At 42.2% G+C, this 25,556-nt stretch overlaps 1 protein-coding gene across 1 annotated transcript in view; it reads right to left on the bottom strand.

Annotated features, from left to right (window-relative positions):
* Positions 1 to 16,345: 16,345 nt before the first annotated feature.
* NCBP2L (nuclear cap binding protein subunit 2 like) overlaps positions 16,346 to 25,556 on the bottom strand; it is a 50,900-nt gene continuing 41,689 nt past the window's right edge. Inside the window, exon 4 of the mRNA XM_059156640.1 lies at positions 16,346 to 17,060. Coding sequence (XP_059012623.1) covers positions 16,503 to 17,030 — 528 coding nt within the window. The 5' untranslated portion in view covers positions 17,031 to 17,060 and the 3' untranslated portion in view covers positions 16,346 to 16,502. The remainder of the gene's footprint in view (positions 17,061 to 25,556) is intronic.

Raw genomic sequence — 25,556 nt, 5'->3', positions numbered from 1 at the left:
ATGAATGGATAATATTGTAGGCAGATATGTTGAGTGTAGAGTCGAATAAAGAGGGGCTGATGAAATTATCCAAGAATGGATCACAAAGTACTTTATGTGACATTCCGAAGAACATGGACATTATCCAGAAGCTGTGAGCCATCTCAGAGTGGTTGGAAATAGGGGAATGCCATGATGAAATTTGTATTTTAAAGAAGATAATCAGGTACTTATGAGAAGGATGGATTTGAGGGGTTGGAGAATGAGGCAGAACAGCTGTTGGGAAACAATCGCAGTATATTAAGAAAAATAAAGAGAACCCAAATAGGGGCACCTGGGAGGCTCAGTTGTTCAGGGTCTGCCTTCAGCTCAGGACTTGACCCCAGGGTCCTAAAATCGAGCCCAACATCGGGCTCCCTGCTCAGCAGGAAGGTTGCTCTACCTCTCCCACTCCGCCTGCTTGTGTTCCTGCTCTTATTGTGTCTCTCTCTGCCAAAAAAAATGAATATAATCTTTTTTAAAAAGAGAGAACATAAACATAAAATATTGAGAACTTCAAATAGAACTTTGTGACCAAATAAGGAAAGAGAAAGGATGAGTTAGGTCAATCTGATGGGGTACTTGGGGATGGTGGTGCGACTATATGGGGTAGGGGATATAGAAAAAGGAGAATACTTTTGGGAGAAATGAGGATGGGGTGATATGGGGGAAGAATAATGAGATCAATCTGGGACATGCTGAGTTTTGAGGAGTCTATAGAATAATGAAGCAGAATACTTGAGGAGACAAATGGATGTGTGGATGAGGAGCTCAGAAGAGAGGTAAGGACTGAAGACACAGACGTGGAAATCATGAGCGTGTACAGTGGAAGAGAGGCCAAGTAAGATGACAGACGGACTGAGGACAGCAGAGCCCCGGGGGTGGGGGGACATCAACAATTAAGGGGTAGCAGAGGAAGAGGAACCCTGGAAGGAGCCCAGGAAGAAGCGAAGAGGAGCAGCTAGAGACGTAGGAAAAGCAGGACAGCGTAGTGTTGTGGAGCTAAGTGTACTAGTTTTCTATTGCTGTTGTGTGGTACCAGAGTCCTCCCTGATTCATGGTTTTGCTTTCTGCCATTTCAATTAACCACTGTCCACTGCCATCCAGAAGCAGACGATCACCCTTCTGACATACAGTGAGAAGGTCATTAGTAACCTAATGCTGTGTCACAAAGCTTCTGTCATTCCCCTCACTTCATCACATCACGTAGGCATTTTATCATCTCACATCATCACAAGATGAAGGTTGCATACAGAACACTAAGATAGGGGCACCTGGGTGGTTTAGTCAGTTAAGCGTTGCCTTCGGCTCAGGTCATTATCCCAGAGTCCCAGGATTAAGCTCCACCTCGGGCTCCCTGCTCATCAAGGGGTCTGCTCCTCTCTCTCCCTGTGCTGCTCCCCCTGTTTTTATTCTCTCTCTGACAAATAAAATCTTAAAAAAGAAAGAACACTAAGATATTTTGAGAGATGACATTCCCGTAATTTTTATTAGAGTATATTGCTATAATTGTTCTATTTCATTATTATTGTCGTAACTCTCACTGTGCCTCATTTATAAATTAAACCTAACCCTAGGGATGTGGGTATAGGAAAAAAAAACACAGTATATGTAAGATTCAGTACTATCTGTGGTTTCAGGCATCCACTGGGAGTCCTGGAACATATCCCCTGCAGATAAGGAGGGACTACCATATTTCTATTTTTATTTTATTAGTTATCAAACTGCCACAAACTTTGTGCCTTTGAACAACACACATTTATTACCTTATATTCCTGGAGGTTTGAAATCAAAAAGCGATCTCACTGGCTAAAGTCAAGGTGTCCACAGGGCTGGTTCTTTCTGGAGGCTCTAGGGAATAATCTCTTCTCTTGCCTTTGCCAACTTCTAGAGACCACCCGCATTCCTCAGCTCACCGTCATTTCCATCTTCAAAGCCAGTAGCATAGTATTGGCACATGTTCTTCACTGCCTCTGCCTCTGTCATCACATCGTCTTTTCTTTTTTTTTAAAGGTTTTTATTTATTTATTTATTTGAAAGACAGATCACAAGTAAGCAGAGAGGCAGGCAGAGAGAGAGAGAGGAGGCAGCAGGCTCCCCGCTTAGCAGAGAGCCCGCACGTCGTCTTTTCTTTTCTAACGGCTCTCCTTCTTCCCTCTTATGAAGACCTTTCTGCTTACATCGGGTCTACCGAAACAATCAGGATAATCTCCCCATCTCAAGATCCTTAACTCAATCACACCTACAAAGCCCTTTTTTCCATATTCGACAACATATTCATAAATTCTAGGAACTGGAACTTGGACATCCTTGGCGGGCCATTATTTTACCTACTGCACTAAGGAAGTGGAGTTTCAAGATGGAGGACTTTCAATGGAGTCAGACACAGAGGAGAGATCAAGGAAGATCAGGGCCAGAGTGAAAATACCGAGGAGTCTTGGGAGATCTTATGGCCCTGTGGGAATGCAGTGACTGAAGGGCTTTGGTTTTTGTTTTTTGCTTTTTGTTTGACAATACAGTGATGTATTAGTTTCAGGTGTACAGTGTAGAGATTTAACACTTCCATACATCACCCTGGGCTCATCACGAGTGCACTCCTTAATCCCCATCACTTAGTTCACCCATCCCCCACCCATCTTTCCACTGGTAACTGTCAGTTTGTTCCCTATAGTTAAGAGTCTGTTTCTTGCTTTGTCTCTCAGTCTCACTTATTTTTTCCCTTGGTTTATTTGTTTTGTTTCTTAAATTCCACATATGAGTGAAATCATGTCTTTCTCTGACTGACTTATTTCACTTAGCATTATACTCTCTAACTCCACCCATGTCATTGCAAAATGACAAGATTTCATTCCTTTCTATGGTTGAATAAATTTATATTTATGTATATAATGGAATATACATACATATATATATACATACACATACATATATATGCATGCCATCTCTTCTTGATTCATCAATCGATGGACACTTGGGCTCCTTCCATATCTTGTCTATCATAAATAATGCTGTTATAAACATAGGGGTACGTGTATCCCTTTGAATTAGTGTTCTTGTATTCTTTGTGAAAATACCCAAATTGCGGAACATGAGATGGTTCTATTTTTAACATTTTACTCAACACTCAAAAAACAAATAATCCAATTAAAAATGGGCAGAAGACATGAATAGACATTTCTCCAAAGAAGACAAACAGATGGCCAACAGACACATGAAAAGATGCTCATCATCACTTATCATTATGGGCTTTGGTTTTGATGATTCAACACACTCGCCAGCTCAGCAGGCACTCGGGCCCACATAGGATAACAGCTCTCAAGCAAACAGGCCCCATGCCAACCAGCCCTCCTCCAGGAAGCTTCTAGGTCCAGGAAGCTTCTAGCTTAAAACTGAGAGGAGACTTAGCAACACTTCAAACCACAGAGTCTCCCAAGTTCTGGCCTAGTCCTGATATAACCCTGAAGCCTTGAGACTGAAAAGTAATGGGATGCCCATGAACAGAGTTTCCCATGACATGGATTGTGCATCTTGTAGTCCTAGAATCTTTCCCCCAATACTATAAATACAACTACTATCCTTGGGTTTTCCACACTCCAAAATTTGGGGGACTCAGGATTATCTGAATTACTAGCAAATTCAAGTGGTGGCTTTATCAAGTTCATAGCCTCTCTACAATTCTGTGCACATTGGCTCTGTGGGAAGAAGGGATATAAATGTATACTCATATGTTCTAGATATATATTCTATCAAAAAATAAAAGAAATAAAAGAATACAACACAGAAAAAAAGAAAAGAAGAAGGATTAGTTTCAACAGTCAGACACAGAGGAGAGGTCAAGGAATATTAGTACCAGAGTGACCTTTGAATTCAGCAACTGCAAAAATTTGTGCCCTTGGCAAGAATCATTCTGGTGAGTGGGTCGAACCAAAGTCCAAGTATAGTAGGTAAAGAAGTGATTATAATATATTGTGGATACTGGGAGTCAGATAGCTTACTGTTGGTCAAGAAAATTAAAATATGGAAAAGGAGGACAGAATGACTCTGTAGTGTTGAATTGGAATTGGACCATCAGTGTGATTTCATTGTTTTTAATACAGAGATAGATGCTGAAAGAGACATGTGTCTCTCTCAGGGGTTCATTTCTGCAGGTATACGCATATATGCATATGAGTATAGGTGTGTATACTCACATCTATGTCATAGTTCTGTCCACTGTGAAGCTCTACAGGCAACAAACATAATCTGCACTCACACCTCGGTTCCTCAATGACATTCTTCACCAAAAGGAACAGGACTCCTTGGAGAAATGACTGATTTCAGGCCTAGGGCAAGGAAAGTATGAGATAAGCCTGGAATATCTTGTTTCTGCAAGAAAGTAACAAACTACTTCAGAAGTGTGAGGAGCAGGTCAAGTTCATACTAGAGCTAGCATGAAGAGACTTCTGCTGGCCAAATCTGGAAAGTGTGAGCATTAAAATAAAGTATCGTTATAAAAGATAACCCTTTGAAAAGTATGGGAATCTGTAAGTTCACACAGATAGAAATGAACACGTGGAAAAGAAGGGAAAGCTCATCTTCACAGCAATAAAAAAGTGCAGGAGAACTGGTAAAACTGACCAGGGGGAAGCATTTGGCCACCACTTGGCATGAATCATCAGTGGATTCCAAAACTAGTGGAAGAAAATTTGAGCAGAAAGATATTTCTGTAGTCTTGAAGTGTCTCCCTGCTAGATATCTATTAGAACAAGAGGAAAAAATAATAACTTTATAGTGGAGAAACCTAGCACGTGGAGTCTTAACCAAGAGATCAAAGTTAACGTGGCCAGTAATGGGACAAATCCACATCATGTGCCTACTGAGGACACAACACTTTGTGATGTTCCTTCCACAAGCACATAATCTGAATCCTCCCATGAAGAAAACGCAGATACTTTCCCACTCTGCAAAATAGCTGGTCTGTACTCTCCAAAACTGACAATGCCATGAAACACAGGACTCTAGAACTATTTCAGATGAAAAGAGGCATGAAAGCTGAGAGCTACTTGTGAATCGAGATGTTCTGCTACAGAGGACAGGATTGGGTCAACACATTCAGTGAAATCTGAATTAGGAATCAAATCTGTACATTAGTAAATATTGTATCAATGTTATTTTCCTGGTTTTGATGATTGTGTGACTGGGTTATGTAAGACAGTGTGCTTATTATTGGGAAATATACTCTGAAGTATCAAAGGGTAAATGGCATCATGTCTGCAACTTACGATCAAGTAGTTCAGAAAAAAAGAGGGTGTGTGCGTGGGGAGGGAGAGAGGTGGGGGAGGAAGGGGGGAGAAGGAAGGAGGATGTGGGGGTGGCAGAAAAGGATGAAGCAAATGTGGTAAAATGTTAACATTTGGGGAATCTGAGTAAAAGGCAAAACGGGCTTTTCTTTAAATCTTATTGCAAGTTTTCTGTAAGTCTGAAATTCCATCAAAATGAAAAATTAAAAGACAAAGAAGTGATTCTGAGATGAAGTGGAGGCAGCAATGTCTTCTCCGCTAGTTTCACTTTACTTTCAACATTGCCTGTGAAGGCAAGCCCAAGGGAAGGACATGGTGGTCATGGTGGCAGCCGCCGCTCTGGTATAGCTGGGACAGATGTGTGCCAGGGGAAACGTCGAGTAGAAATAAAGGGGGTGTTGCCACTATGGGACACATTGGCGGAGCTCCACACTGATGGGACATTAGTCTTAGAAGGACAGATAGTCCCACTTAAGGAGGAAACCATGAAACTGTGTGTATGTAAGTAAGTTTGTATAGAAGGAGCTAGCATGAGAGATATCCCTCCTGATGGCCTATTGTCTACAAGAGTAGGAAGCAAACTCCTGTAGAAAGTGTGAGGAGAGAGGTACATAATTTGGAAAGTAGTATATGGTCAAAAGAGCTGTTCTGAGGAATGACAGATGGAGCTAATTAGGGAATTGGCAAATTCTCCAGTATCTCTGCAGGCCCAGCTGAAGTTAGAACCCAACCACAAAAACTGGCTTCTTTGTGGGATGCCTGGGTGGCTCAGTGGGTTAAAGCCTCTGCCTTCGGCTCGGGTCATGATCTTAGGGTCCTGGGATTGAGCCCCGCATTGGGTTCTCCACTCAGCGGGGAGCCTACTACTACCCCTATCTCTCTGCCTGCCTCTCTGCCTACTTGTGATCTCTGTCTGTCAAATAAATAGATAAAATTTTTTTTAAAAAACTGGCTTCTTTGCAAAAGAGTGAACACACTGATTGACTCCCATTGTACAGACGATGTTGCCTCCTACTCCACAAAGTTAGGGCTTTAGCTTTCACATGGATGAACCACCAGATTCTCAGTGCCTTGACCTATCCATCTCCCATGGTCTTTTTCATCACTCCAACTCACCCACCTACTCCCATGGCTACACCTGGACATTACCATCTCTAAAATTCTATCACCTCTCCCATTTTTATCTGAAACATCCCACTCCTCTGCCACCCACCCTTACTGCCAACACACACACACACACAGACACACACACACACACAGCCTCTCCAAGCCCTCCAATCTGTTGGCCATCACTCTTCTCAATATCCACCAGCCTCCATGTTGACTTTATTTCATTCCTTAGCCAGTCCCGAATCGATGTTTCATACTTACAAATACAGTCAGTTCCCTTGGCCCTCTCCCTCTGTTGACTCTACTGGCAAAACTCCAATCCTAAATGAACTCTGCCATCTGCCTTCTTGGAACCTTCACCCAAGTAGGCAGCTGCATAGTGTAGGGGGTATCATATAACTAAGCTGATTGGTTTCACTTTAAGTTCATGAAATTAAACCTCAAGAGGGCACTCAGTCCCTCCATTGGGCTCTGAACCCTATTCTTTTTCTTTACCTCAAGGAATCTTCTCTAGTTGTCTCCTTTCTCTTCTGCAACATCAATCCTTCCCTCTCCTTTGGATCATTTCCATCAGAGCTCAAACATGCTCTGCTTGGTTTTCCTCCTAACTTCTTAGTCACTACTCCTTCCCTTTTGCTATCTGCTCTTCCCTTAGCTAATTTTAAGTATTGGTATTCTTTAGTGATCTGTCCTATACTCTCTTCCCATTTCATTTCTATATTCTTTCATTGGCTAATCTCCGCCATTCCCATAAATTTAAGTGCCATTTTTCCTGCTGCCCCCCCCCAATAAATCTCCCAGAGCTTTCTCTGAGTTCCAGTTGTCCACTCGATACCTGTTTAGAGAGATCACACACATATATCATGATTCACATATCCAAAACTGAAGTCTGGATTCCCCAAATCATTTCCTTACTTTCAGCAGAGAGCACCACCATCAATCTTATTGCCTAAGCCAGAAATCTATGTCATCTTTGATTTTTCCTTTTCCCTTATTCTGTTCTTCACATTGCACTCATCAAGCAGGCTGTATCTTCAAAACATACGTTAAAGCTAGGCACACTTCTCCATCTTCATCTCTATGACCTGGCTACTTTTAACTTTAGCCTAGATTACAATGTGACCTGATTTCTCCACTTGCATACCCCCTTGTAATCCTTTCTCCCACAGCAGCAAAAATGACCCTTTCAAAATGAAAGATCATGTCACTCCATTGTTTAAAACCCTTCAGTGCACCTAGGAAAAAAAATACAAGTTCTTAACGACCACCTAGGCCTTGTGGAATCTAGTCTCTGTCCACTTCTCTAGCCTCATCTTCCTTGTTTCAGCTTCCCTGGATTTCTCTAAGTGTTTGAAACACACTAAGCTCTCTCCTGAGTCAAAGTCTTTACACTCGCTCTTCCTTCTGCCTAGTACACTCAGCACTCTTCCTCTGTGTCTTTTAAGTCTGAACTCAAATGTCAACTTCTTAGAGACGACTTCCCTGGCCAGTGCATCTAAACTAGGCTCCCTGTGTTATTCTTCTTAGCCTTTTGTTTGTTTCCCTTGTAAAATCTACTGTAATTTCTAATTATTCTATAGATTTTACTTTTTTTTTTGCCTATCTCCTCTTCTGGCAGAATTCAGTAGGGAAGTCTCATTTTTGTTCCACGTGGTGTCAGGTTGGACAGCTTGACTGGGTCTGCAGGATCCAAGATGGCCCCACTCACATGACTCACATGACTGGAGCCTCGCTGCTCGCTGCCAACTGGGACAACTTAATTCTTTCCCTCATGCTCTCTTTTTCCAGCCGGAGAGTCTGGACTTCTCTAAATAGCAACCGTGTGTTAAGAAGTTAACTGGGAAAGCAAAAGCTGCAGGATCTCTCAAGGCCCAGCATTGACAGTTTTATAAATCATTCCTATTCCATTCTATTAGTCACAGCAACTTACAGCCCAGATTTTAAAAGAGAGGGGAAGACTCCACTTCTTGATTGGAGGAGTAGCAAGTCACATTATAAAAAGAATATGCTGGGGGCACCTGTGTGGCTTAGTCAGTTAAGTGCCCGACTCTTGGTTTCAGCTCAGGTCCTGATCTCGGGGTCACAAGATCGAGCCCCATATTGAGTCCCACATCAGCTCTGCATTCGGTGCGGAGTCTGCTTGAGTTTCTCTCTCCCTCTGCATCTGCTCCACGCACCCCCACCCCGCAAACGCTTGCTTGCTCTCCCACACTCTTTCCCAATCTCTCTTTCTCTGAAATAATTAAATGAATGAATAAACAAACAAACAAACAAAACTGTCTTTAAAAAAATGAAGGTAGAATTACATATCTGTTCCCTGGATTTAGATCAGAAATTTGTCTGGTGCCTTATCCTTACTCAGACAGATAGTTCCTCTAGGACAGAATACAGCAAAGAATCCAAATAGCAGACTGACTATGCATTCCATCTCCCCACAAAGGGAAGTGTTGGTGGCACTAGTACCATGGGAAAACCCATCAAGGAACGTGATTTGAATGAAAATGAGTTGGCGGGGCGCCTGGGTGGCTCAGTGGGTTGGAGCCTCTGCCTTTGGCTCAGGTCATGATCCCAGGGTCCTGGAATCGAGCCCCGCATCGGGCTCTCTGCTCAGCTGGGAGCCTGCTTCCCCCTCTCTCTCTCTGCCTGCCTCTCTGCCTACTTGTGATCTCTGTCTGTCAAATAAATAAATCTTTAAAAAAAAAAAAGCAAATGAGTTGGCAAAAGTAGCGTTGTAGGAAAGACAAGTGTTCTCTAAGAAGTTTTAATCGAGGAAAGCGTTCCATCTTATCAGAAGAGACACAGAAAGAATAGCCTGCCTCTTCCTTTCTCTGCTAGCCTCCAATAAGCTTTTTGTTCAGCATGATTTTTAACAGCCTTATTGAGATATGTCACATATCATACAATTGGTTCATTTAAAGCTTTTCGTTTAGGGGCGCCTGGGTGGCTCGGTCGATTAAAGCCTCTGCCTTCGGCTCAGGTCATTATTATCCCAGGGTCCTGGGATAGAGCCCCATGTTGGGCTCCCTGCTCTGTGGGTTAAAACCTCTACTTTCAGCTCAGGTCATGATCCCAGGGTCCTGGGATGGAGCCCCACATCACATGGGGCTCTCTGCTCAGTGGGGAGCCTATTCCCTCCTCTCTTTCTCTGCCTGCCTCTCTGCCTACTTGTGATCTCTGTCTGTCAAATAAATAAATAAATAAAAACTTTTAAAAAATAAAGCTTTTCATATATTCACAGAGTTGTGAAACCATGACTACAATCAATTTTAAAACATTTTTGCCACCCCAGAATGAAACCTCATACCCATTAGCAATCACTTTCCCCACTTCTCCCCAGAACCTGGTATTAACCGACTTTCTGTCTTTATGGATTCACCTACTGCGGACATTTTACATCAATGAAATAATACAATCTGCGGTCCTTTTTGACTGGTTTCTTTCACTTCACATACCGTTCTCAAAGCTCATTCGGATTGGAGCACGTGTCAGGTCCTCATTCTTTTTAATGGCCAAATGATATTCCATTGTATGGATATGCCACTTTTTTTATACATTCATCAGCAGATGGACTTTGGGTTGGGTTCCACATTTCAGCAATTATAATGTATGGTGTTATGAACACTCGTGTACAAGTTTCTGTGTGGACATATGTTTTCATTTCTTTTGGGCATATACTTATGGGGAGAATTGCTGGGTCATATGCCAACTCTATGTTTAACATCTCAAGGAACTCTTTCCAAAGCAGCCATAACACTTTACATTCCTGTCGGCAATGTATGAAGGTTTCAATGTTTCTGTGTTCTTTTTTTAAAAGATTTTATTTATTTATTTGACAGAGATCACAAGTAGGCAGAGAGGCAGGCAGAGAGAGAGGTGAAAGCAGGCTCTCTGCTGAGCAGAGAGCCCAATGCAGGGTTTGATCCCAGGACCCTGGGATCATGACCTGAGCCGAAGGCAGAGGTTTTAACCCACTGAGCCACCCAGGCACCCCTGTTTCCATGTTCTTACCCATGCTTGTTATTGTCTGACTTTTTGGTTATAGCTGCCCTAGTGTTTGGGAAGTAGCATCACATTGTGGTTTTGATTTGCTCCCTGATGGCTACTGATGCTAAGCATCTTTTCGTGTGCTTATTGACTATGTGTATTTCTTCTTTAGAGAAGCATCTATTTAGATCTTTTGCACATTTGTAAGTTGGGTCAATGGTCTATTATTGTTCACCATAAGACTTTTTTAAATTAAATATTTTATTTACTCATTAGACAGAGAGAGCACACAAGCAGGGGGGGAGGCAGAGAGAGAGGGAGAAGGAGACTCCCCACTGAGCTGGGAGCCTAACGTGGGGCTCCATCCCAGGACCTGGAGATAATGACCTGAGCTGAAGGCAGCTGCTTAACCATCTGAGCCACCCAGGTGCCCTAATCTTTAAGACATCTTTACATTTTCTAGGTACAAGTCCCTTATCAGACATATAATTTGCAAAATATTTCCCCCATTATTTGTATTGTATTTCTACTTTCTTGTTGGTGTCCTCTGAAGTACAAAAGTCCTTAATTTTGATGATATCCAAGTCATCTACTTTTCCTTTGGCTATTCATGCTTTTTGGTGTCATATGTAAGAAACCACTGTCTAACCCAAGGTCTTGAAGATTTATATCTATGTTTTCTTCTAAGATTTTTATTGCTTTAGCTCTTTAAGTCTTCGATCTATTTTAAGTTGATTTTTGTATATGGTGTGTGGTAAGGGTTCACCTTCATTCTTTTTCATGTGGATATCCAGGCAAGCCAGCATCATTTGTTTAAAAAGCTAATCTTTGTGTAAATACCCCATAGTGCAATTGCTGGATCATAGAGTATTTCTATTTTTAACTTTTTGAGGAAACTCCATACTGTTTTTCAGATTGGCTGTACCAGTTTGCCTTCCTAACAGCAGTGCAGGAAGGTTCCCCATTCTTCACATCCTCACCAACACTTGTTCTTTCTTATGTTGATTTTAGCCATTTTGATGGGTGTGATGCGGTATCTCATCAGGATTTTGATTTGTATTTTCCTGATGAGCAGTGATGTTGAGCATCTTTTCATGTGTCTGTTGGCCATCTGGATGTCTTCTCTCTCCTCACCTCCCCCCAAGAACCATCAGTTTATTCTCTATAGTTAAGAGTCTGTTTCTTGTTTGCCTCTCTCTCTCTTTTTACCCTTTGCTCCTTTTTTTGTTTCTTAAGTTCCACATATGAGTGAAATCATATGGTGTTTGTCTTTCTCTGACTGGCCTATTTTGCTTAGCATAATACTCTCTAGTTTCATCCATGTCATTGCAAATGACAAGATTTCATCCTTTTTGATGGCTGAGTAATATTCCTATATATATATATATAGATCTATAGTTCTATATATCACATTTTCTTTATCCATTCATCAGTGAATGAACATTTGGGCCATTTCCATAATTTAGCTCCTGTAGATAATGTTATAAACACTGGGGTGCACATATCACTTTGAATTAGTATTTCTGTATTTTTTGAGTAAATACCTAGTAGTGCAAAAACTGATTGTTACCAGAGGGGAGATGAGGGGGGATGGGTTAAGGAGAGCACTTTTGATGAGCACCAGTTGCTCTATGAAGGGCCAAATCACTATATTGTGCACCTGAAATTAATATTATGCTGTATGTTAACTAACTGGGATTTTAATAAAAACTGAAAAAAAAAAGGTTATTCTTTCTTCATTGAATTGTCTTGGTACCCTTGTCAAAAATCATTTGACTGTAAATGCAAGCATTTGCTTCTGTACTCTCAGTTCTATTCCATTGATGTATGTCTATCCTTATGCCAGTACGACAAGTACAACACTGTCTTTTTTAAAAGACTTTTATTTATTTAGTCACAAGAGACAGGGACAGAGAGAGAGAGAGAGAGAGAAGCAGGCCCCCCAAGGAGCAGGGAGCCCAATATGGGACTCAATCCCAGGACCCTGGGATCATGATCTGAGCCAAAGGCACATGCCCAACGAACTGAGTGACCCAAGTGCCCAACACTGTCTTATTTATTATGTGTAGTAACTTTTGAAATCAGGAAATGTGAGTTTTCCAACCTTGTTCCTCTGTTTTAAAATTGGTTTGGCTATTTTATTACATTTCCATATGAATCTGGGGGTCAGTTCCTTGACTTCTATAAAAAAAAAAAAAGGCTTCAATTTTGAAAGGAATTGCATTGAATCTATAGATCAATTTGGGAGTTATTTCCCTCTTACCAATATTAATAAGTCTTCTGATCCATGAACCACTGGATATCTTTCCATTTATTTCCTTTCACATCTTTCCATTTATTTACTTTCTTTCAACAATTTTTTGTAGTTTTCAGAGTATAAATTTAGCACTTTTTGGCATATTTTCCCCTAAATATTGTCTTCTTTTTGATGCTCTTGTAAATGAAATTGTCTTAATTTCATTTTGGATGTTTATTTATTTTTTAATTTATTTTAATATTTTCTTTATTTGTCTGAGAGAGAGAGAGAGAACATGTAAGCAGTGGGGAGCAGCAGGCAGAGGAAGAAGTAGGCTCCCCGATGAGCAAGGAGCCCGATATGGGACTCAAATCCCACACTGGGATCATGACCTGAGCTGAAGCCAGACACTTAACCAACTGAACCACCCAGGTGTCCCTCATTTTGAATTTTTTAACTAATGGTTCATAGAAGTGCTATTGATTTTTCTATATTGATTTTTGTATCCTGAAACTTTGCTGAACTATTAGCCCTAATAGTCCTTTATCATGGCCTCCTTCTGATTCTCTTTATACAAGATCATATCACCATAAATATAAAAATATTTTTACGTATTCCTTTCCAATCCAGATGCCCTTTATTTTATTTTCTTGCCTAATTGCCCTAGCTTAAAACCTCCAGTACAATATGAAATGAAAGTGTCTTGTTCCTGATCTTATGGGTAAAGCTTTCAGTCTTTCAACACTGAGTACGATGTCAGCTGTGGAGTTTTCATAGATGTCTTTTATCAGAGTGAGGAAGCTCTGTTCTATTCCTAGTTTGTTGAGCATTTTTATCATGAAAAGGGTATTGAATTTTTTCAAATTCTTTTTCTATGCCTACTGAGATGATCATGTGATTTCCATCCTTTGTTCTATTGATATATTCAGCGTGATTTTGAAGAACATGATATATTGTAGGATCTACTGGAGGACACTTCTAACCATACAGTATGAGAGTTTCTTTACTTAACCAAAAGTATGCTTCACAAGACATTGTTAAATGCTTTTTCTGAGCCTAGGAAAAGACATCCTTGGGAGCAGTCCAAGTGGGAAGCCACTAAGAGGAGTGGTTGAGATATATGCCAAAATACTCCTCCAGAAACATTTCGTAATTAAAATCCAATTTTTAATCCCATGACTTTAAACATATCTTCTTCTCTTTTAGGGAAGTTGCAAGGGGGGAGATCCTAAAAAGTTAGTAAACTCCGTTACTGTACGCCGAGTAATCTAAATTGTCCAGAAATACATGTCAGATGTTCTTTTTTCTCTCAGGGAGTAAAGATACGTATGGCTGGGTGGTATTAGTGTTGAACCTGAGTGATATTGGATGTCAGGGCAGAAAGAACAATGCACTGCAGAAGCTTGCTTGGGGTGGGGGTGGAGCTCAGGTGCAATGTAGCCAGTGGGATAATTTCCAGAGAAAAAGGAACCTCAAAGAGAGGTTTGGACCTAGTGATCTGACTGAAGGTAAGGGAAAGAGACAAAAGAGTACACTGATTAAGGGCACCAGCTTTGACACAGATTCCCTTCCTTTGAACCCCAGCTCTGTCACCTACCATTTGGTGACCTTACTTTCCTGATCATCAGTATCCTCACCTATGTCACAGGTACAGAGCTGTTCAAAGTAAATGAGATTGTGCTTTAAGGCTTCTAGCAAAGAGCCCAGCACATAACAGTAATTCTATAAAAATTGGCATCCCCTTTCCTCTCTTATTCAGGAAAGAATGTTACCGACCAGAGAAGATAACCTCAGGTCAGAGAGTGAAGGAGTCAGGAGTAAGAAGCTGATTTTTATCTAACTTCCCAGATGTAAGGTCACGAACCCTGGAGATATATGTTTGGGCTCACAAGGGAGAAACTTAAATCATTTACACAAGAATATAATTAAGAAAAAGTATTTGGTGGGACGCCTGGATGACTCCGTTGGTTAAGTGTCAGAGTCTTGACTTCCACCTAGGTCACGATCTTGGGGTCGTGAGACTGAGTCACGCATCCGCTCTCAGTGCCCAGAGTGAAACCTGCTTAACATACACTCTCTCTCTGACTCCCTAAGCCACCGCCCCCAACCCAGCTTCCACTGCACAGGTGCACTTGTGTGTGCGCTCTCACTCTCCCTCACTCTAAAAAAAAAAAAAAAAAAAAGAAAGAAAGAGAAATTATTTGATATCAGAGTGCTTTCGGGTACATGTTAACAAGCTGGCTTACACAATAAAATAATGTCTTATCTCACACAATAGGACACTGAAACATTGTGTGGCAAGGTTAGCGGATTTCAGCAGCTGTGTAATTTCAAGAAGGCCTTAGTTTTTGCCCCCTCCTTTCAGCATTTAAAGTGTCCGATTCATCCTAGGGCTGGTTTCACCTGTGATGGTAAGGAAGGCTTCTTGTAGCAATCATTATATACATCTTATTCACAACCACTAGGAAAAGACATAAACTAAAAATCCTTCATTTCAGTCTTGCTGGGGTCCCCATTGGTCTGCCCCTGAACTTACTAATAACTATCATCACAGGGTTTGTCAGTCTCCGATCCCCTTAAGTTTGGATTCCTAAACCAATCGCCAGCAAGAGAGAGGTTAACTGCCATAACAGATTTACACTAATGACAGGGACAATATACCTTCTGGGCCCTAGAAAGAGGATGATCACTGAGGTGTGGAGCAGGACCCCCCCCCCAGGCAATTGGCAATGGAAATGTGGTGTGAGGATCAGACTATACTGATTGTAAGCAACTAAAAGTTTTCTGGATTGTTTGTTACTAATTTAGGTAACAATAGAAAAAGTAAATAAAGTGCTATTTACTATATTGAGAGGATGGAGAGAAGTGAAAACGTGGGTGTTAAGTGAACTAAATCCAAAAGCAGGAAGTCAGTTTGATGATGTTTAAAATGAAAATAAAAAGTATATGCAGTCATGTTATGTAGAAATATGAAGGAAACTACCAGGAAAGAAACCGTTCCTCCCCCAAAAAATAATTGCCAAAAAATTAAGGAGCTCCTGGCTGGTTCAGTCAGAACAACATGCGACTCTTGATCTCGTGGTTGTGAGTTCGAGTCCCACATTGCATGTAGAGATGACTTAAAAATAAAATTTTAAGGGGCTCCTGGGTGGCTCAGTGGGTTAAGCATCTGCCTTTGGCTCAGGTCATGATCCCAGGGTTCTGGGATGGAGCCCCATTTGGGGCTCCCTGCTCAGTGGGGAGCCTGTTTCTCCTTCTCCCTCTGCCACTTCCCCTGCTTGTGTACTCTCTCTGTGTCAAGTGAATGAAATCTTAAAAACATAAAAATAAAAATAAAGTCTTTAAAAAATTAAAAGTTATTGCCAAGGGAGTAGGCCTGGGGTAGGAATTGGTGTGGCAAGAGAATTTTTGTTTCATTATAAACTTTCCCAGATTTTTAATGTTTTTTATGCTAAAATAATGTGCCTTTATTCCTTTGATAATTCTTCTAAATTTCCATTGATTTGACTTTATTTTATTTAAGCTCTTTAAAAAATCATTTCAGGCCCTGGAAACATGACCATAAAATCTTCCTGAAATGGTAGTTGTGCTTTGGTTGACTCAGATACCTAATTTATACCTAATTTATTCCTAACGTCACTTTTGACCACCAGGCAGTCAAACTGGAAATCCGACAACCCGCTTCAAAATTAAGACAAGAGCAAAAGGATGTTTTTGTTTGTGCCATTTAATAACATTTCAGAGAGGAAAAGTACAACCAAAGGGTGTCTGCTCAGCACATAAAGTCATTTCAACTTGTTACAAAATGGATTATTTGCTGACCTGGTGTTGTTCCTTAATAGACTTTTCCAGGGGCCAGAGCTGCAGGTTTTTCGCTAATGGATTCCTCTTCTATCACAGCCCTGGGCCTGTTTTCCAGAGCCACCCCTACCAACATCAAAATCTTCACGCAAGTCATCTCTTACTTGGCCCCCAGGTCGGCGGCGGCCATACTGCCTGCCCTCTCTAAAGCCCAGATCCCAATCTGTGTGGATAATATGATCATCTAGGCAGGTCCCATTTAGGAACCACATGGCATTTTCGGCATCAAGTCTGTTATAGTATTCTACAAAACAGAAGCCACATGCCTTTTTCTTAATTTTATCCAGGCCCATAAATACATGCTTGACATCACCACATCTACTAAAGAGCTCATATATTTGCTCTTCGGTGGTTTGAAAGGAAAGATTCTCCACGTAGAGAGTGGAGCTCTCCTTCAGTAGTTTCTCCTGTTCATCATTATCACCACCGCGCTGCTGGTCCCCGTACTCGCTCAGCTCCAGGGAGGAATCGCCTTGCAGAATTCTCAGATCGTTGGACACGGTGCCCAGCGGACGCCGTGAGGGCAACCGCTGGCGATCCATCTTAGCAGCAGTGACACCGCCAACAAAACCCTAAATCAAATTTAAAATAATAATAATAAAGTTACAGGGAAGGAAGCAGAAACACAAAGCTGTGTATATTTAAGAAGTTTGTGCCCCGATGCATAGACACCTCAGCTCTTGACTATGAGGATCACATCAAGGCAAACCCAAAATGGAAACTTCTAGGCCCCAGGAACATGGTCATAAAATGCAGCTTCAAGAGTCTTCTTGCAAGGGAAACTACGCTGACTTTGTTTGACTCAGCTTTTACATACCTAATCTATTACCAAAGAGCACATTTAATGACAGAATGCTCTTGGAAAATATGGCATAAAACAGTAAAATGGATCAAATTTTCATGGAGAATGAGTACTACCATCATTCCTGATCGAGGATTAAGCATCTAATAAATCAGATATCTATAATCAGGGTCAAAACACAAATACAGTTAACCCCTCATGGCTTAAAATAACAAATTCATGATTCAAGTCTGTAATATGGAAATCAATATATTGTATACTGTTAGGTTAGACAAAACGTCCCTATATATACGCTATAAGTATACATGTAGCTCTATAAAAACAAAAACTTTCTGGCATCATAAATTTGACCTAAATTAAGATAAGATTTTACTAGCAATAAATCCACTTTTCATCTTAGACTTAGAAGACTCTATATGTGATTACTCGAATATTCCATCTATTTAAAAAGTCTTCCCAGAGAATTTTAACTAATGCCCTTTCCCCCTTGACTAAATTTTCCTGCTGCTGTCAGAGACATTAAAAATAATCCAATCAATTTTAGCTATACTTTTCAAAAACAGGCATTAGTTCCACACACACCCCCATTTAGCAACAGTTCCCAAGTTTTAGTGCGCAAGAAATACCTGCAGAATTGGATGGAAATGCAAATTTTTGCAGCCTGCCCTTCAGAGATTCTGACTCAGTAGATCTAGGGCAAGATCCAGGAAATGATGCTCAACAACTAACCTGCACCCCTTGCCCTCCGTGATCCAGAAGCAAGTGGCATAAGGACCACACTTGGAGGAACCCTGCTGATGAAATGCTTTCTCCTAAATACTTCATGAACACTCTTTTCTTGCCAGGCACTATGCAAGGTGCTACAAACCCAAGAACGAAAAAGACATGGCAAAAGTACAACATTCAGAAATTATTTGTATCCCCGGCACTAAGCATGAACAATGATCTGCACAGACACAGGAGACATGCAATAAATATCTGTCAAGTGAATGCGTGCATGAGTTCAGAATTGAGCGATGAAGCCAGACAAGTAAACAAGAAAATACAATATGGCATGATCGACACTGGTATAGAGCTATACAAGGGGGAAAGGGAAAAAGGCAATGAACATTTCCTGGGGATCTACTCTGTGATGGGCACTGTGGTCACTTTCCACTACATCACACAGGAGGAGGAGAAGCAGTTACCCAGTGTGGGGGCATCAGAGAAGGCTTCCAGAAGGAGAGGCTGCAATGCACTGACTCTCAACAGACAAGGAGGGTGAGTGTGTGTGTGTGTGTGTGTGTGTGTGCACATGCACACACATATGTGTTTGGAAGGAAGATGTAGAAATGTCAGGAATGAACCAGACACAGAAAACATGTGCAAGGACAGAGCACAGTCAAAGAAAAATAAAATAGAAAACTGAAATAGAAGCCTAAATAAAACCAGGTGCAAACAACAGAGCTGCGCAATTCAAAGCAATGAAAATGGAGGGGGGGATGCCTATTTAGATGTCATTTGAAGAGCAGTAGAAAGCCCACTGCCCAAAAACCATCTTCCTGACAGCCTGACGATGATGGCTGAAAGTGTGCCGCTAGAAACTCATTACTCTGAGTCATTGACAAATTGCCCTGCTAAAAAACAAATATCCCTCCCCGACTTCATTTCCTTTTTTTTTTTTTTTTTTTTTTTTTTTAAATCTGGTTACTAGATTGGTAGATCGGAGAATGTGATAGCTAGAGTGGATTTCATTTCATCCAGGCATTGGACAAAGTTTCCTATAATTTTCTTGTAGACGAGATGACAACGTATAGGCTGGACTCTCCAGCTGTTTGTTGAGAACTCGAGTCTGCAACTAGTTGAATATGGAATGGTTTGGTGTCAGACCAGAAGGGAAGTTCTAGCAGTGAGCCAAAAGGCTCTATTCTTGGCTGTGTCTTGTTCAGCCCATTTATAATTTTGGCTTTCTGCAAATAAGAGCTTTCAAAATGGTCAGAACTGCCTAAGATGGAATGGCTGCCTTGGGGAGCAGGGAGCACCAGGCACAGGGGATTTCAAGCCAGCCTTGGAGAATCCGTTGCAGAACACTCAAAGCAATGGAGAGGGCCTCTTTCTGTCAGTGTGGCATATGAATCAAGCATGAATTTCGAAGTCAAAAGACCTCAGTTCAAATCTCAGCTTTACCACTTACTAGAAACGTAACCCTGGGCAAAGTGCTTAACCATACTGGTTTCAATTTCCACATCTGTAAACTGGGGATCAAAACATCTGCCTTGCAGCAAATGCTGTGACAGTGTCAGGTGCAAAAAAAAAAAAAAAAAAAAAAGCACCTAGCACAATGCTTAACATGGTGTAGGTGTTCAATCAATGGCAGGTATTAGACACATTATTCCATTCTGTGATTCAGTGACTCAGAATAAGACATATAAATACCTGTCAACTCTTCCAGTGACTCAAGGTACTTTGAACGAATCTGGGCAGCCTTGGATTATGTTAAATCCAAACTGACAAGGTGATGGCTAATACTTAATAAATGCCAATTATGACTTTTAGATTTGACACACAGCAAAGAGCACAGGCTTGGGAGCCCTGTTTTATCATTGGGGCATCCCATACTGCATTTTTTTCACCCATTTCTTCATTGGATAAACATTCCTGGAGTACTGTGCCAGATCCTGGGGAAAACAAAAGATAAGATATGCTTCTGCCCTCAAGAAGCTCACAGTTTGGGGAGCTAGACAGCTTAAAAGAGAAATAACAACAAATTTTGCTTATAGGAGCACATACTAGGCCCAGAGGTAGCACAAAGAAGGGGGTGGACTAGAGGGAAAGAATGGGGGGGAATAACTTTCTAGAAGACATGATCTCTAAGTCTTCTTTTTTTAATGACCACATTGTACTTATATTTCAAAAAACCAATTCAGATGTCTGGTACAAAGTACAAAATGTACCAAAGGATGCGAAAGGCAAGTGGCAAGCTGGCCTCCCACCTCTGCCCCAGCCCCCAGTTCTCTGTAGAGGCAAATTATTGTTACTAGTATCTGGTGTAACTCTCCTGACCTGCTCCAAACTCAATTTTGGAAGTTGAATAAGAGTTTGGCTGGAGGACAAGGGGTCATTCTAGGCCGAGAGAACAGTGTGTCCAAAGGCGTGGAGGCAGCATGGGCTGCTTGGTTTGCTGTTCCTTGGGCACAAGGATAAGGAAAGCATTATAGGTCATAAAGAGGAGATAAGATTTGGAGGGTAGGCAGGGCCAGGTTGTGAAAGTCCTTGTAAGGGATGAAGAGAAGCTTGGACTCTACCAGGAAACAGTGGGGAGTCATGTAAGGCTTGAAGGAGAGAGGAGTGATGCGATGTGATTTGAAATTCAGAAAACTAATTCTAGCCCCAGTGTAGAGAACAGATTAAGGGGAGTAGGCTAAGAGTCAGGAGACTAGTTGAGAAACTATTTAGATAGTTTAAAGAAAGAAGATGGAAGGGGTGCCTGGGTGGCTCAGTGGGTTAAGCTGCTACCTTCATCTCGGGTCATGATCTCGGGGTCCTGGGATCAAGTCCCACATCGGGCTCTCTGCTCAGCGGGGAGCCTGCTTCCCTCCCTCTCTCTCTCTCTCTGCCAGCCTCTCCGTCTACTTGTGATCTCTCTCCATCAAATAAATAAATAAAATCTTTAAAAAAAAGAAAGAAAGAAGATGGAGAGTCTGGATTAGCATGGTGTAGTAACATAAAGAAATGAAATACCAGGGATTCCTGGGTGGTACAGTTGGTGAAGTGTCTGCCTTTGGGCTCAGGTCACAATCCCAGGGTCCTGGGATCGAGCCCCATGTTGGGCTCCCTGCTCAGTGGGGGGTTTGCTTCTCCTTCTCCACCCTGCTCATGTTCCTTCTTGTGCACTCTCTCTCTCTCAAATAAATAAATAAATAAATAATCTTTAAAAAAGAAAGACAAGACAAGTCATAGCAGAGACTTAGAAGATAGACTTAATGGGCGCCTGAGTAGCACAGCTGGTTAAGCAACTGCCTTCGGCTTGGGTCATGATCCTAGAATTCGAGGATAGAGTCCCACATCAGGCTCCCTGCTCAGCAGGGAATCTGTTTCTCCCTCTGACCACTCCCCTCTCATGCATTCTCTCTCTCTCAAATAAATAAATTTTTAAAATCTTTTTTAAAAAATAAGATAGACTTAACAAGTCTTGGCAACTGCTTGAATGAAGAGTCTTGGATGACTCTTGAGATTCAGGCCTGGACAACTGTGTGGACAGAGGTGTGGATCACCAAAATAGAGGTAGTGGGGTAGAGAGAGGATAGGGGGCAGATTTGAGTAAGGAAGATGAATTTGTGACACAGGGAGCTTGGTTTTGAGGTACCCATGGGACATACCATGTCCCACATGTTTAGTCACAATTGAGTAGTCAGGTTTGGAGCTCACAAGAGAGGGTTGAGTCTATAACCATGGTGCAGGGAGTCATCAGCATGGTAGGTAGATAAAACCATGGGGATGGATACAATGATCAAGGGGAAAGGTATAGAATGAGAAAAATGCTGGCAAAGACCAGCACTGAAAGGGTGGCAGAGGAAGAGTCCGCAAAGGGGCACAGGAAGGAGTAACCAAGAGGAATGAGAAGAATCATGAGAGGAAGAGCCTGACCAAAGCCAAGGAGTAGGCACTTTCAAGAGAGGCATGAAGGCAGAAGTGGAGTGAGGGCAATCGTTTACGTTATCTGCGGCAGAGAGAGTTCCAGGAAAATCAAGACTTCAGATTGTTCGTTGGGTTCAGCAATCAGGATGTCATTGGTTTCCTTAACAAGAGCAGTTAACAGTGGTGTTCTGGGGTCAGAAAAGCCAGAATGGGTGGTGGAAAGGGCAGGGCTGAGTTTTGAATGGGAGGTTAGGAAATGGAGGCAGCAAGTGTAGACTGTTCACTTTCGAAAAGCTTCCTTGATGATGGAAGGCAAGAAACAGGGTGAGTGCCAGCTGGGACCAGTCGAAGAAGAGTTTTTGTTTGTTTGTTTAGTGGGAGAAAGTGGAGCAGATCTAAATGCTCACTGGAAACATCCAATAAAAAAGAGAAAGAGTGGTTGAGGATACAAATGAGAAGGGGGATAACAATGGAGAAAAGTTCCCAAGAGGCAGGAGAGAATGGACTCTGAGGCATAAACAGATGCATTAGCCTTGAACTGGACAAGCTATGTCTATTCCTGTAAGAAGAAAGAAAGAAAGAATAGAAGGAAGGGAGGGAAAGAAAAGAAAAAGGAGGGGCGCCTGGGTGGCTCAGTGGGTTAAAGCCTCTGCCTTCAGCTCAGGTCATGATCGCAGGGTCCTGGGATCGAGCCCCACATCCGGCTCTCTGCTCAGCGGGGAGCCTGCTTCCTCCTCTCTCTCTCTGCCTGCCTCTCTGCCTCCTTGTGATCTCTCTCTGTCAAATAAATAAGTAAAATCTTAAAAAAAAAAAAAGAAAGAAAGAAAGAAAGAAAAGAAAATGGAGATTAGGACCTGTAGGGCCGCAGCTCTGTGGCAGGGTGGGGTAAGGGCAGGAAAATGAAAGTGAGCATCTGATGGCCTTGATTTGCATAACAAAATACGCGATCAGGTTATCTGTTGAAAACAAAGTAGATGATGGGAATAGGTTGGTAAAGTGGGCTGGACATGAAGAGGACTGAAAGGATTAAGCTTGTGGATGGGTCATCAAAATCACTCAGGATGGTAGCCAGAGTTGGGGAGACCATAACTGAGGTGCTGAGGTCCTCACTAAGTGAAAGACCTGGAGGGCAGTAGATAACAGGAAGTATGGGAAGAGGGTAGCTATAGCATCTCCTGGCCCCATGGGGTCAGAGAGAACAGAGACCCTCAACCACCAAACCTTTGGAGAGGTTGCTTAGTAGATCTTAGGTACTGTATCTGACCCAAAGTAGGTGCTCAATACACCTGAAGAGAGGACTTCCTTTTTTTTTAAGTCAACAGAATCATAAAATCATATTAGAAGATCATAGGAAGGAAGGGTCCTAATGCGCTCAGCACGGGTCAAACCACACAGGAAACGGTATGTCCATTTCCAGGTGCCTGATTTTAAGATGAGGGTCAAGAAACCACTGTAGGGGCGCCTGGATGGCTCAGTTGGTTAAGCAACTGCCTTCGGCTCAGGTCATGGTCCCGGAGTCCCGGGATCGAGTCCTGCATCAGGCTCCCAGCTCCATGGGGAGTCTGCTTCTCCCTATGACCTTCTCGCCTCTCATGCTCTCTCTCAAATAAATAAATAAAAATCTTAAAAAAAAAAAAAAAAAAGAAACCACTGTAGATTGAAGGCACCTGGGTGACTCAGTTGGTTAAGTGACTCTTGGTTTCAGCTCAGGTCATAATCTCACAGTCAGGAGGTCAAGGCCCATGTCAGGCTCCATGCTCAGCAAGGAGTCTGCTTGAGATTCTCTCTCCCTCTCCCCTCCCCCTCAACCCCCACCCTCATGCCGTACTCTCTCTCAAAAATAAATAAATAAATCCTTAAAAAATACTGAGGGACCTGGGTGGCTCAGTTGGTTAAGTGTCTGCCTGCAGCTCAGGTCATGATCCTAGGGTCCTGAGATCGAGCCCTGCATCAGGCTCCCTGCTCAGCAAGGAACCTGGTTCTCCCTCCCCCTCTGTTGCTCCCCCTGTTTGTGCTCTCCCACTCTCACTCTCTCTCACTTAAATAAATAAATAAAATCTTAAGAAAGAAAGAAAACAAAACAAAATACTGCAGACTGAGAACTGGGCGCGTTTAGTCTCACAAAGAGATGGTTAAAGAAGATACAAGAGCCCTCACGAAAAATTCAAGGGATTCTTTCTGCTCCATGTAGTAAAAGTAAGATTAATGGACAAGGAGTCACAAGGGAAGATGGCAAGTCCTTTTCAGTACAGTTTTTCATTTATCCAATCAAGAGATGTGAACTTATCCAGTGTATTTGAAGGGAGGCTGGACGAACACCTACTTGCAACAGGAGTTAGAAAGGCCACAGTTAGAGAGAAAGAGAAGATGGAAAAGCAATCCAGTCATTGTGCGCCACAGACCATCAAGTTGATTTGTAGACACTGTGAGAGACTATTTCCTACTTTAGAAAGTAGAGCTTGGCTAGAATAGAAGGCCCTCCCTGACTTTTGCTATTGGGGAAGAATGAGTCAGAGACTCTAAAAATAGAAGAAAAACTTGAAGAATGGCTCAAAATGATCACGATCAAAATCCTCGGAGGAGTAGGGTTGGGGAGAGGAGAGAGGAGAGGAGGCGGTAAGGTAAAGCAAACAACCTTCCAGGAAACAAATTTTACTGGCCTTCTGGAATTGGCAGGAGGACCCCGCGAACAGCCTTTCCAATAGCTGCCTTAAACCAATGCTTGGTATCATTTCAACTATGCCAAAGAAATAAGCCAGGCTGTTTCCTGCTGCAGATGAAGACAGCAGCTCTGAGAAAGGAAATTCGAAAGAGCTGGGACGTCAGTGTTACATGCTTTACCTTTATACAACTGTTCCTGGTGTTAGAGAGCTGGGAGCAGTTGCTAAAGCCTGGAACCCCCATGGCCTGTGATCTAGCTTGTGCCAGGAGACACTTGTGTCAGGAGCCTGATTCAGGCTGCTTAGAACTCAGAGTGGCAGAAAATGCTCATATGTCTTTAACACCTGTTTCTCAAAGAGCAGTTGAGAGGCCCCTGCGTGGTGTGGTCAGTTTAGCAACCGATTCTTGGTTTGGCTCAGGTCCTGATCTAAGGGTGGAGATACTGAGCCCTGCATTGGGTTCTGAGCTCAGCACAGAGTCTAAGTTTCTCTCTCCCTCTCCCTCTGCCCCTCCCTTCTGTTCTCTCTCACGCTCTCTCTCAAATAAAATATATCAATCTTTTAAAAATATAAATATAAACAAACAGTTGAGCATATGCTGAAACAGGCAGATCGAAAGCAGAGACAATGGCCTGGGGCCGCCTATAGGAGAAAAGGGAATCATAAATCGAAGTTCAGTGTTGAAGCTGACCCTGATAAAATTAAGAATGGGGTGTTAATTGACGCTTGATTGTTTCGTTTATCGATTGCACCCTGTGGCCCTGCTCCTCAGTGCTGCCCGGGGCCCACAGGAGCAGCATCACCTGAGAGCCAGTTAAGAAAGCAGGAGGCTCAGGGCTTCCTCCCCAGGCCTGCTGAAGAGACATCAGCTTCGGGGGGCTTCGGATGATTTTGTATGCATAGTTAACAGTTTGAGAAGCATTTGTCTGTACCAGGTTCTTGTGCCTAGCAAAACTCTGTACCAGGTTCTTGTGCCTAGCAAAACTCTT

This window comes from Mustela lutreola, chromosome X, assembly GCF_030435805.1.
Source record: "Mustela lutreola isolate mMusLut2 chromosome X, mMusLut2.pri, whole genome shotgun sequence".
NCBI lineage: Eukaryota > Metazoa > Chordata > Mammalia > Carnivora > Mustelidae > Mustela > Mustela lutreola.
The sequence above is the reverse complement of the archived record's forward strand: the minus strand, read 5'-3'. Positions and strand labels throughout refer to the sequence as shown.